This window comes from Typha angustifolia, chromosome 9 (genome assembly GCF_048772165.1).
Source record: "Typha angustifolia cultivar Huaian chromosome 9, ASM4877216v1, whole genome shotgun sequence".
In the NCBI taxonomy this organism is placed as follows: Eukaryota; Viridiplantae; Streptophyta; class Magnoliopsida; order Poales; family Typhaceae; genus Typha; species Typha angustifolia.
In genome coordinates, this window is record NC_133247.1 from 9,138,879 (window position 1) to 9,154,136 (window position 15,258).

Below are 15,258 nucleotides of genomic sequence, written 5' to 3' on the forward strand. Positions count from 1 at the left end.
GGGTCAGTGAAAGAAGAGAGAGAGAGAGAGAGAGAATGGTAGATAAGGTAATTGGTTGAGCTAGGGTTTGTGAAGGAAGAGGGAAGAGTGGAATGGTTGTCGAGTTTTAGATGGCTCAGCTATGGTTTTGCAAAAACCAAATTTCAAAGAATCGAAATTGGAAAGGAAGAAGAAGACGAGGGATAGTTTTATAAGTTGACCAAAACGCTATCTGGTATAATGTTTTACATAAAAAACTGACTGCTTCAACGTTTTATTAGAGAATGAAAACGCTGCCTGGTTCAACATTTTAGGTTTTGCATGCTGAACCTAATAGTGTATTTTCTCTCGGCCCCCAATTGGTTGCAAAAGTAGTCGCTGTGGGTTTAAGAAAAGCCTGAGCAAAACTCAAAAAAGATTAGCATTTTAGTCTTGAACACAACACGTGGTATTAGTGTTATAGTCTTAAAGACCAATCCACGTGGTACAAAACTTTTTTCTTAATGAAAAACTAAAAGTTAACTTCGAAAAAAAACGGTAACATGTTTAGCTTGTTAGACTAGAAAGGAAATGCATTGCAGGTATAGGGCTATAGTGCACTAAATCACTTTTGGTATTAAGTTTGAACGACACTCCTTTAATAAAAATAATTTCGCGGAGGGCTAGTTTGGTCAAAAACCCTCTGTATATGTATATTGTAACTATTGCCTGCCCATTGCGTAATAGGAAAAAAACCAAAACGAAGAAAGAAATGATTGTGCTTCGTACTAGCATTGTCTACGAATATTAAACAGAAGTCTGCAGTCGCAGATCAATATGTCTGTACATATAATTCATTTCTTGAATGGAGATATTTTGGGCTGCAAAGAAGACCAAGATTTCCCACAGCAATCAAAAGAAAAATATATACAAATCACAAAGGAGAGTTGCAACTTTAAATCTCCTTACCAAAACTCAGAGAAAGGTAGAAAGGAAAACGACTCTAAGAAGTAGAGTAGAAGAAAAAGAAGAAGGAAAAGAAAAGAGAAAAAAAGAAAAAAGAAAAAGAAGAAAAAGAGAAAAAGAAAAATCTAACCTATTAGATCTCCAACTATTTCAGCTACTATTTATTTCCAGACCCCCCAAACCCTTTCCCCAATGAAACTCACAAATTTCCTCACTGTGCTTTTATCGCATCCATCACTATTCCCATCTTCCTCAACCCCATCATCATCATCATCATCATCATTGTCATCATCATCATCGGCACGATCCATCACTAATATCCCCTGCTTTTCCTCTTCCACCTCCGCCGCCACCGCCTCATCCCCATCGCTTCTTCCGCGGCGTCCCCGGCGGTTGCTCTTCTTGCGGCGCTCGCCGGCTAGGAGTCCCCCCTCCTCGACGGCGTCGATGATGCGGTGGATGACGTGGCGGTTGGGCGACGCATCCCACCGTGCCCAAAAGCTCTTGTAGCACCCGAAGCACCCGCAGCCGAGCTCGGGCGAGTGGGCCCCGCGACGCCGCCTTTCTGCGCCGCCGGAGAGGAGGTAGGCGAGGACTTCTTGCTCCTCCGCCGTCAGCGCCGCCGCTAAGGCAAGCACCGCCACCGGGAGGGGCACTGGAGGAGGTGTTGGGGTCGGGTGGACCCGCTTGCCTTTCCCGTTGTAGAGCTTCTTCATTTGCCTCGGTTGGTGGTGTCAGCTCACCAGATGTTCGAAGAAATGCCTGAGAGAGTACGAGTTGATACAAATATGAACTTCACAGTCTCTGGTTGGTGAGGGATTGCGAACGGCCGGTAGGTGGGGGATTGGACTTCACAATTTCTGGTGTTTGGCGACGGGATGCTGCGCTTTCTCTTCTTTCGGTGTGGGCCGTGGCGTTGGAATAAGAGGTTGGAGGGGTCCGAGGCGTATACGTATAGAATTTCAGGGAAAGGTATTGAATAAGTCAATCTATGTTTTCAACCTTTCTATTCTCAAAAAAAATGTTACGATATAGTTTTACAAATTTACCCTTATCATTGTTACTATAGTATATTGTTTAAAATATTATAATTGATATTGAAATCTTTGAACTATTTCATAATCTTTATTATGGTGGATTTATGCTTCATTTTGAAGGATTATTTATGGAAATGTTTCTAAAAGGCTAAGATTAAAATTAACAAATGTACCTAAATGACAAGATATCCTTACATTTGGTTTTATGAAAAAAAAAAATGAGATACTTGGATTGTATCTAAATAGTTTGGGACTATTTCAAGTAATTTATAGGACGATTAGAGAATAGTTACATTTTTACTACGATGAAACGATCATTTTTAAAAAGCATAGTGATTTCAATTATAATTATGATACTTAGAAGAATGTAGTGGTGATTACAAAAATTAGGCATCCTGTTGGACAATAATTTTATTAAAATAATACATGCTATTTGATATTTCGTAGTTTTCAAGAATTACTCCATGTATGAGTATTAATTTAAAATACCCACACGAAGAAATTTGCAGAACTTTGAATTTGGAAGCTAAGCCTATGGAGTTTATGTTCTCGAAACAATTAGTGATGTCTTGATTTGTACTAAATTCATATACAAATAATATCTAGTTGGTCGTTTTACCCAAATTGAGATATGAATCCACAACGCGTTTCCACTGCCTTCAATATTTCTATGAATGGGTCAAATTGTACAAGTTGATAACGTACGTGATTAGATTAGGTATGAATATGACGTCTTGTGATCTTTAGTATTAACTTTGATAAGTTATAATTTTTTAGATATGATATGGCCTAGAATTATCTTGTTTTGACGTAAGAACAATCGTGCACGCTGACATGCCTTATGTTAAGTCTTTTTTTTTTCTCAGGCAAACTCAATTGGCAAGAATTAATTCATTAACATCCAAAAATTATAATAAGACAGCCTAATATATAAAAGAGAGAGAATATTCATATGATAGTGAATAAGTTTTTTTTTTTTGAATTAGACTTGGCCTGAAATTTACTTTATTATGCTTAACAAAGTTGGTAAAGCACAAACTTAGGTAATAATAAATATTCATATGATACGGTGAAATATAATAAAAGAAAAATATAAAATATTTTTGATAAATTTGTTTAATCTTATATTAAGATGGGAAATGTTGTGGGTCATTTATAGTGTCTTACAAATGTGTCCATCGAGTAGGATGTTTAAGCTCTGCTAGGGTTGGGAAAAAAATTGTCCCCCCTTCTCTTAAGCTCTTCCTAGTTATTGTTTGCCTTCCTCCTCTCTTTTATTTGCGAGATTTGTATATTTCTTCACTCTTCTTTCCCTTCTCTTCCATCTCTATTTTCACGATTCTTTCTTCTTCCTTTTCTACTATATTATGCTTACCATTCTCTCTTTTCCTTCTTCACTTTCAGCCTATAATTACTTTTATCCTCTTCGCGTCGCTATCTCCGCCTTTGCCGTGCTAGCCGACATCTTCACCTTGACTATTGCACCTTTCCTTCGTTGCTTGCTTACTTCGATATCTTGAGCATTTTCATTGATCGCTGGTGCTTGGGACTATCCTCGATGCTCGACTTCCATGGTCGTGCATTTCCTCCCTATGTCTCCACCTCCAACTCAACGAGTGTGGAGGTGGTGGGCTAGTGAGGATTCAAGGCGGGTGTGAGAAGGCAGGCTAGGGTGTGAGGAGGCGCGTTAAGGTGTTTTAGTGGTTGAGTGGGTGTGGAGACCAAGTGGCATGAGAGGTATTTTGGGTTGGGATTTTATTGGATCATCATAGAGTTAGGTGTATCTATCTAATTTCATTGCCTCTTCTCTCCCATGCAATTCTAGCTTACTTCTTGATCCAATGAGCCCCTTCCTCCCCCTCCATCTCCACCATAACTTACGCCTATCACAAGATTTGCTTGTCTAGCCACTATTTAGATCTTGGTGTCGTGTATTTTGTGGGAGTTTGCCTTAATTTTATTTATTTTGCCTTGCTCTAGGGTTTGTAAGTTTGTTGTTCTTTTAGTTCTTTTTGTTATATTGGCGATCTTGGATCTTTCAACTCTCGATGATTTATAAGGCCTCCTCTTGGACTATCTAATCAAGACGAAACTACAGGCTAACTCAAAACTCCTTGCTCCTAGAAATTCACTCAAGTCGCTTTTTTATTTATATTTGTTTGCATGCCTTTGGGTTTAATGTTATGCGTTATCTTTACTGTTGCCTAAGTTTATATCAATTGTAGGGCTTTATCAAAAAGCCATCATTCTAGCCTCCCTTTCTTCAATTTTTCTATGTATCAAATTGTCTTGTTGTAAACGTTGTTGTAATTTAGAGAGATTAATGATTGCTCCTACGTACAAGCCTTCAATAAAAAGAAGAGGGTAAGATATCCACATAACAAAATTCAATTAAATATTTATTATATGTTTAAGGTATTATATTTCTCTATTTTAAAAGTTTTAAAGATGTATTTATTAGGAATATGTATTTTTTGTAATTGAACACATTTTATACAAAGTGTCACATTTGAACCAATTAGAGTCATTGTTTAAATAGAAATAAAAAATTTATGATGGGTGTTCGAACGCCCGAAATCCCATTTAAATGTTATATTCAGTACGAATATGGTCTTGTGATAGTGATGCTTCCTATAAGATTAGTTGATTCAACCCTACGTTAAAGGCCTTTCAAAAAGATCAAAAGTAGAGAAGGAAAATGAACTCAATCTTGGGCACTCTAGTGTAGCTAGAGTTTTAAATGTCTCGTGTTTTTTAGGTGTGAATTTGGTCTGCTACTTCACTTGAGAATAAATCTGAGTTTTAGTCAGAATTCATTATAAATATATTCAAGGATTTTGCTAGAAGATAGGTCAAATTGGCAAAAGCTCTAGACTCGATGGGATGACATGGATTTATTGGGATCGGTTAGATCTTTAGGCCGGTTCAAGCCCTTAGAAGCATATTTTGGGACTGAAATTTGTTATGAAAGTAGGTTAAGTTCTTAGCTAGAGATCAATTAGGGTTTGGACTAAAGGAATGACCTGAACATGTTAAAGTCTTGGACTAGGCTGACTAGCACACTTATGGGCTGGATTTGGTCAGTTAGTGTTTGGGGTGCGACCCTTGATAAGAGCATAAAAGTACATTTAAAGACATTATATGTTAGTCTATTTTCCATTTTAGAATAATTATTTTATCTATTTAATTGTATATTCTTACTAAGGTCATTATTTTAAGTTGTTAAGAAAATTAGCTTAATTGAAACCAAATAGCAAAAAGTTGAACATTAAATGATTGGACCGAGGAGCACAACTTAAATCTAACTCATAGATCCAAGCTTGCCAAATTAAATCAGTAAATTTCATAATTTGAGTCTAAAATTTAAATTTCTTTGGTTAGAATCCCTAAATTATTATTGCATACCTATCTTGGAGATAGTAGAATTTTTCAAGTTTGAAAAACTATTTCAAAATTATTCTACTACCTCTATAAATATTTCCTTCTTTTAGGGTTTCAAGATTTAACCCCTTTTGCAACTTCCATATATAGTCATCTTGTAATTATTAGGCTTTGGACACTTTTTTCCGGCTTCCATATAAAGTCATCTCGTAATTAGGCTTAGAGGTAGCTATGGAGATTTAATTCTATTGTTGGCTTCAGTGAAGGGTTGATTATAAATATTTGTAATCTTGTATATCTCAATAAAATTTACATTTCCTATTCTTTGTATTTTAGATTTGAATACTTTTTAAGAAAGATGTTTTATTAGATAGTTTATTAATTCGATACCGGAATTGCTTCTTTCTTTACTCTATCATATTCGAATAAAAAAACACAAAATATATATTGGATTTGAATTTTGGTAATTGTGCTATACTCGATGCTTTGAATACCACCGCATCTATAATATCTCTTGATCAAATCCATTAGAGATAATCATGTTTGCAATTGGTTTAAATGATTCCCCAACTTGTAGTCACTTTTCGTATTGATTTTTTATTTGTTTTTTCTTAATCAATAATACTTTTCAAATCACATCTTCTTTGTTTAGTTTTAGTTTTATTTTCTACAAATTTGATCGCAAACTTTTTCTCCCCATGGAGTACTACTTGAACGGTCTCTTGTACTTGGGAGTGCATCTTTGCAAGTTGATCACCCCTTGCATATGAGAACGTGTCTGAGGTTGAGATGGTTTACTTGGAGTAGAGGCAATTCTAACTAGGATTTCCAAGTGGTTTGGCTCCTCAAAGTGAAGGGCAACTAAGTGGTAGAATTAGCTAGGAAATAGGAAGGGAGTAACAGTGGCTGGGTGTTGAGTATAGCTAGGAGATGGAGCAGCGGCTTGGGGGCTGAGGGAGGCTTTGGTAAGGGTCTGTCTTAAGTGTGAAGAATAGGGGTTGAATGTCAAGTGGGGGGTGACAATCGAGTTGGATTAAGTTGGGTTCGGGTTAGGTCGTGATATTACAAGCATGAACGCCACTCATTATATTAAAAGGGTTTGAATTTCTAAATACGAGCACAATTCATTTATTAAATGAGTTACATGGGTCATAAACGTTTTATTCGATGACACAAGTCATTTAAATTACATAAGTTAATCGGGTTATAAATAGACTTTTCTTGAATTAGAAACATGTTTTTTCATGTTATAAATGAGTTAGTCTTTATTGAATGCTCTAGTCGAGTAATAAATATGTTATTATGTCATAAATAAGTTATCTTGTCATAAACAAATTGGTGGGTTGAGTCATAATTAAATGAGTTAAATGAGTTGAAGTAACAAATACAAACAAGATCTATTTAATAATCGGATCTGGTTGACCCATTTATGACCCAAGCCTGATTAAATTAAATTTAAACATATTTAAAAGTTGGGGAACTGTGTTGGATTATTAGGTCAGATAAACTTTTGCCACCCCCTATTGCTAAGAGATGGTGGTACTAATGGTGGTGCTATAATTGAGGGTGGAGATGACATGGCTAGGTATGAAGGTGTAGGTGGTGGCTCAGAAAGATGATGATGGTTGCAGCTCGGGTGTGCTGGTGGTGTGGCTTAGGCTGAGGTAGGGGCCTCGACTAGGGTGGTGCCTGGTTCAGGAGGGTGATGGTGCTAGTAGTAGGGTAGAGGCCAAGTGTAGTGATGGTGGCTTGGCAAGTATATGGTGGTGGTAGTGGACGCAATGGTGCGGGCAGAAGCCTGTGGTTTGGATTAGCTAGAGGTAATAGTGATAGATATGAAAGCCATATGTGGATAACTAGAACAAAGAGAGCCGAAGGGGGATAATTCAGTGATGAAGGAGGAGGGAGAGGTTAGATTCAAATCAATTTATGCATAACTCAACTAGAGCTATCCACATATTTATAGTGGCTAATTCAACTAATTGACTCAACTCAACTCAACTAGTCGATTCGATTAGGACCCAACTAAAGTAAACGGTAGATCAGTTTGGACAGAACCATACATGGATTCAAACTAATTAAATAATTAAATAATTGAACTAAACATAATAAATAAAAGGTCTCTACTCAAACTTGATTCAATCTACTGAACTGACTTAATCGGCTTGCTAACTCAAGCTTGGACTCGGATTCAATCTAGATTATAACATTTCACCACAGTTGCATTCTTTATATAGCATCATAATTTAAATTGTTTTACCTAGCATGCATCATTTCAAGAAGCTAAATATTGATGTCAATCTTGTATTGAATTATAAAACTATTTACACATCACACCATGTATTTTAGTGATTTATGCCAACACCTCTGTCTTCCAACTATTTCTAATTCCCAGCCCTTTTTTCTTACTTTTTATACCAATAATTTCTAAATGATAAATTATACTTTACCTTGCTATGATTGGCTTAATTTTAACTTACTCTCATGCGCATATGTTAGATTATACCTCCTCATGAGAAGTCTTAGTTTAATTGGGATCTAAGTTCATTTATATCTTTGGGCTTTTTAATGAAGTAGGAGACAAGGGAACTCTTCGATCTATTAAAATGATGAGATTATGTGAAGTCATCTAGTGAGATTTGGAATGTATCCTAATTTAATTAGGAGGGCATAGGTCTTGCATGCTTATATAAAAATATCGAGCGTTAGCTTTTCAAATGTTGGATAGATGCTCATGTGGGCTCATTGAGAGTCAATGATGAATGTGTAGAAAGCGCATACGAGAGCACTAATGCATTTGGAATCACACAATAGATGCATATGAGGTGCAGAGTGCAGGGAATACATGAGTGGTATAAGATTAGTGTGGAGGACTGGTGGATTGTATTAGACCTATAGAGCGTAAGAATACGACATGAGTAAAATGCGGTATGAGAGTTTTTCGTGCTTTGTTATATACAATTTTTTTTATATTATCCGTGAAATGGAATGGTCTTACTTTTTCTTTTTATTTATCGTGAATGATTCGATTGTTATATATAGTAATCGAGGTAGGAATCAACATATTTGTGTTTTAGGCAGAATAACAGAGTAAGTACAAGTATTATTAGTATAGTAGCACAGCAAAAATGCATTCTTCATCATTAATATGTTTGCTCACGATAATTGTGGCCTATCAAGAGAATTGATGACTGCATCTTTGATGCAATGCTAGTATATCATCTAAGAATTCTTAATTATCTATTTATAAAGGATTATCTCGAATCTACGCAGAGGTATTGACGACGATTCTCAAATATCGTAGAGCAGAATGTGATACGATGAGATAGAATGCAATAGAAACAAAAATAGGGGACGGGTTGCCTACTCCTAACGGTCAAAGCGAGCCCTTTAATTCAATTCTTCATTCTTTAATTCAGAATTAATCCAATCTCCCTAAGTAGGATTTGAAACTATGACCGGTCAATTAACAGTTGACCGCTCTACCACCGGTATTTATAAATAGAGCAAGTTTCTCGGATAATGATTGTGCTATTTAAGATGAGTTAGTCATTGTATTCTACAACTTGCATACTAGATATGCTGGTATCTTTGATTTTTTTCCATTGAGAGGGTTATTCATGTATGTATGTGTGTGTTGTTGCAATCGGTGTGAACCATAAGAGCTAAGTGTTTAAGTTAAAGTATAAGGATGTAAGTTTGAAGTTGGGCCAAACCATTGGATAAACTATAATGTGCCCAATTCAAAATAACGGTCACCATCAATCTTCATATTATTCCCATCTAATAATTTGTGAAAAAAATTAATAGCTAGAGTTGTTTTGTCACATATACATCTATATGATCGGTGCATTTTTGTAAACTTATACAAATTCTTTCAAGCTAGTACGTAGTGTAAGATTAGCCATTAGACGATTAATCTTCTCGGTAGGATGGAAAGCATCCCAAAAGATGTACTTGTCTGCGTCTGGACATGTGAAAGGATTATCCTCGTTGCACAAGAAGCCCATCTCGTACGTTCCTGTTGCACAACAGCCCTCCTTCACATTCTCTATTCCTGTCATATATATATATATGTATGTGTCAAAATAGCTCTACTAATTATTATAATCTTTACTAAAGGGAAACTATATTCCTTATTAGTAAGTTAATGATATATCATATAATCAGAGTAGATATCAAGCATAGAGAGAAGAAGCATATCTCCTTAATTATCATTCTCTGCAGGCTCTTAGAAAAGGAGTAAAAAGAATTATTTTAGGCCATTTACATGGAAAACTAGAATGATTTTTAATTTTGTACGATGAGATCATCTATACATATATTTTGCAAGTTCTGCAAAAGTGAAGTAAAATTGAGTGATCCTAAAACTATTTTGGCTTCTTATTCAAATGATCCAAAAAATTCTTGATCTAACCCTACTTCACTTTTTAGCAACTGGTGGTAGAAACCAAAATATACGTGACAATAAACCTGGCATTGTGCATACTAGTGGTGCAGACTGTGGTCATTGAAACAGCTAGCATCTTCAATAATTGGGATAAGTTTTTTTTTTTTTTTAAAGTGCCATTTAATTACTAGGCTCCACATTCATTGTAAGCTTTACCTACTTTTTTTTATATAAAAATAAAAAATTAAAAAGAAGTTTAGTGAAACAGAAGCATGAGTTTAGTGAATCAAACTTACCATATTGAGCTGGATTCTGGATGAGATGAAGCAAGCTATCGTATACTGCAGCATATCTGAGCTTAAGCTCGGGCAACCTATCACACAGCTCCTTTATCATGACCTGCAACTTGACATTAAAATCCCTGGCCACCTTGTTATACTCCTCAATGCACTCACCACCCTTGAGAGCGTTAGTAGTTCTCTCCAGCGGCAAGCATCCAATGGCACTCAGCCCTGCAAATGATATCTTTCTCGCCCCCAGGAGATAGATATTTGTGAGAAAGTCCTTCGCCAGGCTGACGAGAAAGTCCTCGAACTCCTCGACGGTGAACTGCTTGTACCGGCCGGTGACCAGCAAGAAGTAGTTCTCGAGGAAGTCGTTGGTGCCAATGCTCACGATGTAGATGGCGTCGTTAATGATCTGGGTTGCTTTTGGACGTCCGACGTACCGTCGCAGTTTCTTCTGGTAGTCTTTGAACAACTCCACCTCCATCCAGAGAGGTATCACAGACTTCGTTTGGAAATGACGGATAGATGAGTTGGTTAATTAGCTATATGGTGTGTAAGTTTTATCATGAAGAAAAGGAAATGAAAAACTACATTTTATTACTATTATGTGTATATTGATTATTGCTTGGCTAGTATAGTTGGAACCCGAGGGTTAAATGCTACTGAGTCAAAAATTTAGGGGAGCACCTTGCTTCCCTAAATAAGGGCAATATAAATAATTAGGGAATAAATAGAAACCAACAGTAAAAGGCCAGTGATTTATTGAGCTAAAGAAATGTAGGATTATGGTATGATAAATTATTACCCTCCTTAGAATTGTAGTGAAGTTGAGAGGTCCCATCAACCGATAAGTTTGCAAGTATTGTATTAGAATGTAAGCACTTGTTTGCTTTTGAGACTAAGGACTCTTACCGAATGAGTTCAAAAATTTCTAAACTAGTTCAATAATTAAATATTTTTTTATTTTTAAAAATTTAAGATTAAAAAATAAAATTAGTTAATTGAGTTCAGGTCTTAACCTCAAATCAAACAAGGCCAAAATAGAAGCTCCTTTTCATCTAGTGAAGCTAATAAAGTTGTTAGAGTATCTTTGATTAGTCTCTAAATCTTTAAATTTGGAGCCGTATTTATTTCAATCGGGCTTCATTGGCTTCATATGTTAGGCTCCAAATATGGAGCTAATTATAGTGGAGCTCCAAATTTGAAGGCCCATAAATATTTGTAGAGTCCCGCACTAGATACTATTCTTTATTTTTTAATTCTAAAATTATCCTCTAAATATATATAATGATTTTTTAAAATTCCACTTCTCTTTTTTATATACACTAAATTATTTAAATTTATTACATAATTAATTTTACTAATTAATTTTTGATAAAAGTATTACCATCCCGAGACCTTCAAATTAAGTGTTATATTAATTTTAATGATCTAAAATCATTTAAATATAAATATTATAATAAAAATACATTAAATATGAAATAAATAAAAATATATTCAACTATATTTTTTTCTTATTTATTGTACTTGTGTAATTTAATTTTCTTATTTATTAAAATTCTTAATTAATTTAATTTTAAATTTGTTAATTTAAAATTAATTCTGAAACTATTTAATATTAACTTATTTTAAAGACTTGATGAAAGCTTTTCTATAATATACTTTTATTAAAAATAAAAATTACTAACACTTATTAATTAATTTTAATATAATATATATTATTTTATTTTATAATTAAAAATTAAAATAGAGCTCGGTGTGCTGAACCATTGGGCTCTAAAAGAGACTATACCCTCCATATTATTGAAAGATAATAGAGGATGCCTAATTATGAGATTAAAGGGAAGAAATAATACAAAAGAACAAGTTAGAGATTATAAAGGAAGGGAAATGAGAAAAACCAAAATGTAAGAGGAGGGATAGTAGGATTTCCACTCAAAGAGAAAGCCAATCTGGATAAGAGCTTCAAAGTTGAAATTTCTAATGTAATGTTCTCTCTAAATTTTTCACTAGATGATAAAACAGGAGTAACTCGAAAGACTGAAGTAGAGAAGTCTTGCATTTGAATCTCAAAAATACCTATTTGATCTAGAGGTCATATGCTTTAGAGCCATTAAAAATATCTGAAGCCCTTTATTTAAAACCAACCGACCATCGTAACCAGCTGAGTTAACTATTAATTTTGTTTAATAAGAAAAATTAATAGAGAAAAAAAGAGCCAAGAGGAGATCTATTAGGAAACTAATACGAGAATTAATACAAGTTAGTCACAACAGTACCTTGTACTGGAAACGACTGGAAAGTTATCTGACATTTAATGTTGGAGTTAAGACGAAACCTAGAAAAGGACTCAGCTTTTAAGTGAAATAAATATTTTTTGGGGTCCCCATAATACTTTTTTTTTTTAAAACCTAACAATAACCTAAAATTTTTGACCAAAATAATTTATACAATAAACTTAATATCAAATAGAGTTTATTTCACTATAGTCGTAAATAAATTTAATATTAAATTTATGAAGTAATCTATTTTAATAAATAAAAATATAAAAGATAGTTAGTTTGGTCAAAAACTCAGACAACCTAACCAAAATAAACCCTAAAAAGCTGGACCAAAACAATATAACTATTATACCTTTGGCTCATGTAAATTCCACCAACCTCTCTTTCCCTGCTTTATGCCAGAATGTGAGGACCCCACATGAAGCTCACTAGCCTCTTTGTCTACTTTCATACTCCAATCATTCATTTATAGCATTCCTTTCTTATAGTACTGCATCTTATCCCTAAGTTTTTCGATGGAATGCTGTTTAGAGTTTTTTTAAAAATAAAATAAACCATTGTTCTTTAGAATTTCCTGATCTTTTGCAATTTAATATATCAACCTCTACTCATTTAATTCAAAATGTAGGTCCGCTGTCATTAAAGTTAAAAAAGAAGAAGAGAAATTATCAAAAACACATATACCTTTAGTTTCTATTACCACTAACAGCTTACTGTTTTCAATGCCTCAAAAATATTTTGAATAAATATTTACCAAACAGCATCTAATGGAATAAAAAATATTCCATTATTTCTAAAAGTAAAATTAAAAGTACCAAAAATCCCGGTAATTAAATCTGGTTCCTTTATTTTTTAATGTAATCTTAGAATTAAAAGCAAAACATGTAATGTTTTCCATAGTTTGTTCAAAAATTATAAAACAATTGGTAAGTTAACATGATATATACTAAATTAAAATATCATAACCCTTCAAATTTATTTGTAATCAAAATAGTAAACCAAATAGATTTAGTAATTAGCTTTACCAAATAGACCTCGCAATTAGACCATAATGTTTCTTTCAATAATCTATTCATCTTTAATGGAGTATCAAGTATAATTGTCGGTTGTTCGGGCCCACTAGTTTTGTTCGGCTTTCATTCTCGTTCCATTTTATCTTTATCTTATCTTTTATGATTGAATTCAAAATCTTTTCCATGCAGACAAAACTATTTGCTTTTCTCCCAACCGTTTTCTTTTCTTTGTTAATTTTACTTTTCTACAGTACTTAAAATTTTCATTTCTATAAAAAAAACTCACCAGTACGTCGGAGGTGGCATTGTCAAGCCCGGTCCCGGCGGAGGCGAAGCAGACGCCTCGGGCGAAGTCGCGAATGCCGTAAGCCGGGTCGAGGTAGGCGGGCACTAGCGGCGGGAGGCCGACGGCCTCCGAGATGAAGTCGGTGGGGAGGCGACCGTTGCAGAAGCGGCCGGTGGGCCGACCGCCGACGAAGTCGCGCCCATAAGGCCGGAAATTGCTCTTCAGTATCGTGGGGACTACGTTGTTATTGCCGGCGTCGACGGTGGAGTCGCCGAAGACGATGATGGCGGGGATTTTAGCGGAAGTAGCGAGAGAGGGGTGGAGGAGGAGGAGGAGGAAGAGGAAGTAGAGAAAGAAGTGGTGAGCTGATGCCATTGGAGTGAGAGATGGATGTCTACAGAGAAGGAAATGATATATATTTGTAGATGTTGTAAGAGTGGTCATTAAATAAGTAGAGGTAGTAGGGGAGGGGAAATGAAGGGATATTTGGAGTCATGGGTTGCTTGGTGTTACTGCTAGCTCAACGAGTAAAATGGTAAAAGTTCTACATCGTTACTGTGATCATACAGTGGAACTAGTACGATATTTTAATTACAACTCTCACAAGATAAGCTGTATGAAGAGGCCACCTTGCATGTTGCCCTATGGAATATTCTTGGCCACATTTAAGGGTCCCTGTAGTATTATACATGGAGAAGAATTAAAAGATTGAATGAGAAAGGATCGATCTAGTTTAATTGTTTTTGTTTTGGCTCCAGAGAGACCAAACTTCTCATAGATCTCATAATAGATCACTGCTTTAGCTTAGGAAATTAAACAGTTATTTTCTTGTAAGTAAAAGGCACCAAGTAAATAATTCTAGTAATTAAAGGACTGAATAAAACAACTCGCATGACTTAAGTCCTAAACAATAATAAAACAATTTTGCAAGGTATATATTATTAGATAGATTAATAATGTGAGTAACCAAATTTAAATTTAAAATAATCTATTTACAGTTATGTGGAGGTAGTAAGGATGGTATAAAATAACAATAATATAATGACTAAATAATTAATATTGCATATTTGCAACAATTACATTGATTAGGTTAATTAATACAACTCAAACAAATAAAAAATAATAATGCTGGTGCATATTTTTAATAGTTATAATTTAATATGTAATGCTGAAAAAATGTGAATATCTAAGATATGCTCCAGCACCGATTGAAATATTAGAATGTGTGAGACTCTGGTAAGATCTCCCTTAGACTAAGGTTCGATTTCTTCCAATTCTCTGATTTGAACTGGATCTAGTATGAAACTTTGAAATAAGATCCCAAAAGATGCTGTCGTTGGATCAACGCGAAATTTTGATATGTTATAGCCTTAGAAAAGAGCTTTCCAACAAATCAAGTTTTAGGCGAATTGGATGTGGAGATCTCGAGATATCGTCCGATTAGTGGACGAATATTGTTAGGGTGGTTTGTTTAGGATCCATGGATGGATGCACGAGATCTTAGGTGATGGTGGTTGGAGGTAGACCGGTGTTAATAGGGTGGCACCGGTGAAAATTGGTGATGGAAGGGTTATGGTTGATGAAAGAGTTAGGGCAAGTGTTGGATAGATTGGAACAAGGGGGAGGAGAGGGCCGCCCATAAGGGTCTAGGGTGATTG

The 15,258-nt window shown here is 35.0% G+C and overlaps 2 protein-coding genes across 2 annotated transcripts; both read right to left on the reverse strand.

Moving 5' to 3' along the window:
* Positions 1–786: 786 nt before the first annotated feature.
* Positions 787–1,977, reverse strand: LOC140767221 (uncharacterized). The gene has a single exon (XM_073107060.1). The coding sequence runs from the start codon at positions 1,638–1,640 to the stop codon at positions 1,086–1,088; it is 555 nt and encodes a 184-aa protein (XP_072963161.1). The 5' UTR covers positions 1,641–1,977; the 3' UTR covers positions 787–1,085.
* A 7,152-nt stretch (positions 1,978–9,129) lies between these two features.
* Positions 9,130–14,053, reverse strand: LOC140766590 (GDSL esterase/lipase At4g26790). Its single transcript, XM_073106014.1, has 3 exons — positions 13,601–14,053; positions 10,029–10,521; positions 9,130–9,399 (listed from the first exon to the last, which is right to left on the reverse strand). Exons 1-3 carry the CDS (start codon positions 14,042–14,044, stop codon positions 9,206–9,208), a joined length of 1,131 nt encoding a protein of 376 aa, XP_072962115.1. The 5' UTR covers positions 14,045–14,053; the 3' UTR covers positions 9,130–9,205.
* Positions 14,054–15,258: the final 1,205 nt, after the last annotated feature.

What these genes read in the sequence shown, in the direction of transcription:
- LOC140767221 (XM_073107060.1), bottom strand. Translation starts at nt 1,640, where the DNA reads ATGAAGAAGCTCTACAACGGGAAAGGCAAGCGGGTCCACCCGACCCCA.
- LOC140766590 (XM_073106014.1), bottom strand. Translation starts at nt 14,044, where the DNA reads ATGACCACTCTTACAACATCTACAAATATATATCATTTCCTTCTCTGT. An exon ending in ATGCCACCTCCGACGTACTG is followed by an intron (nt 10,522 to 13,600) that starts GTGAGTTTTTTT and finishes TTCCAAACGAAG; the next exon opens with TCTGTGATACCTCTCTGGAT. An exon ending in CCAGAATCCAGCTCAATATG is followed by an intron (nt 9,400 to 10,028) that starts GTAAGTTTGATT and finishes TATATATGACAG; the next exon opens with GAATAGAGAATGTGAAGGAG.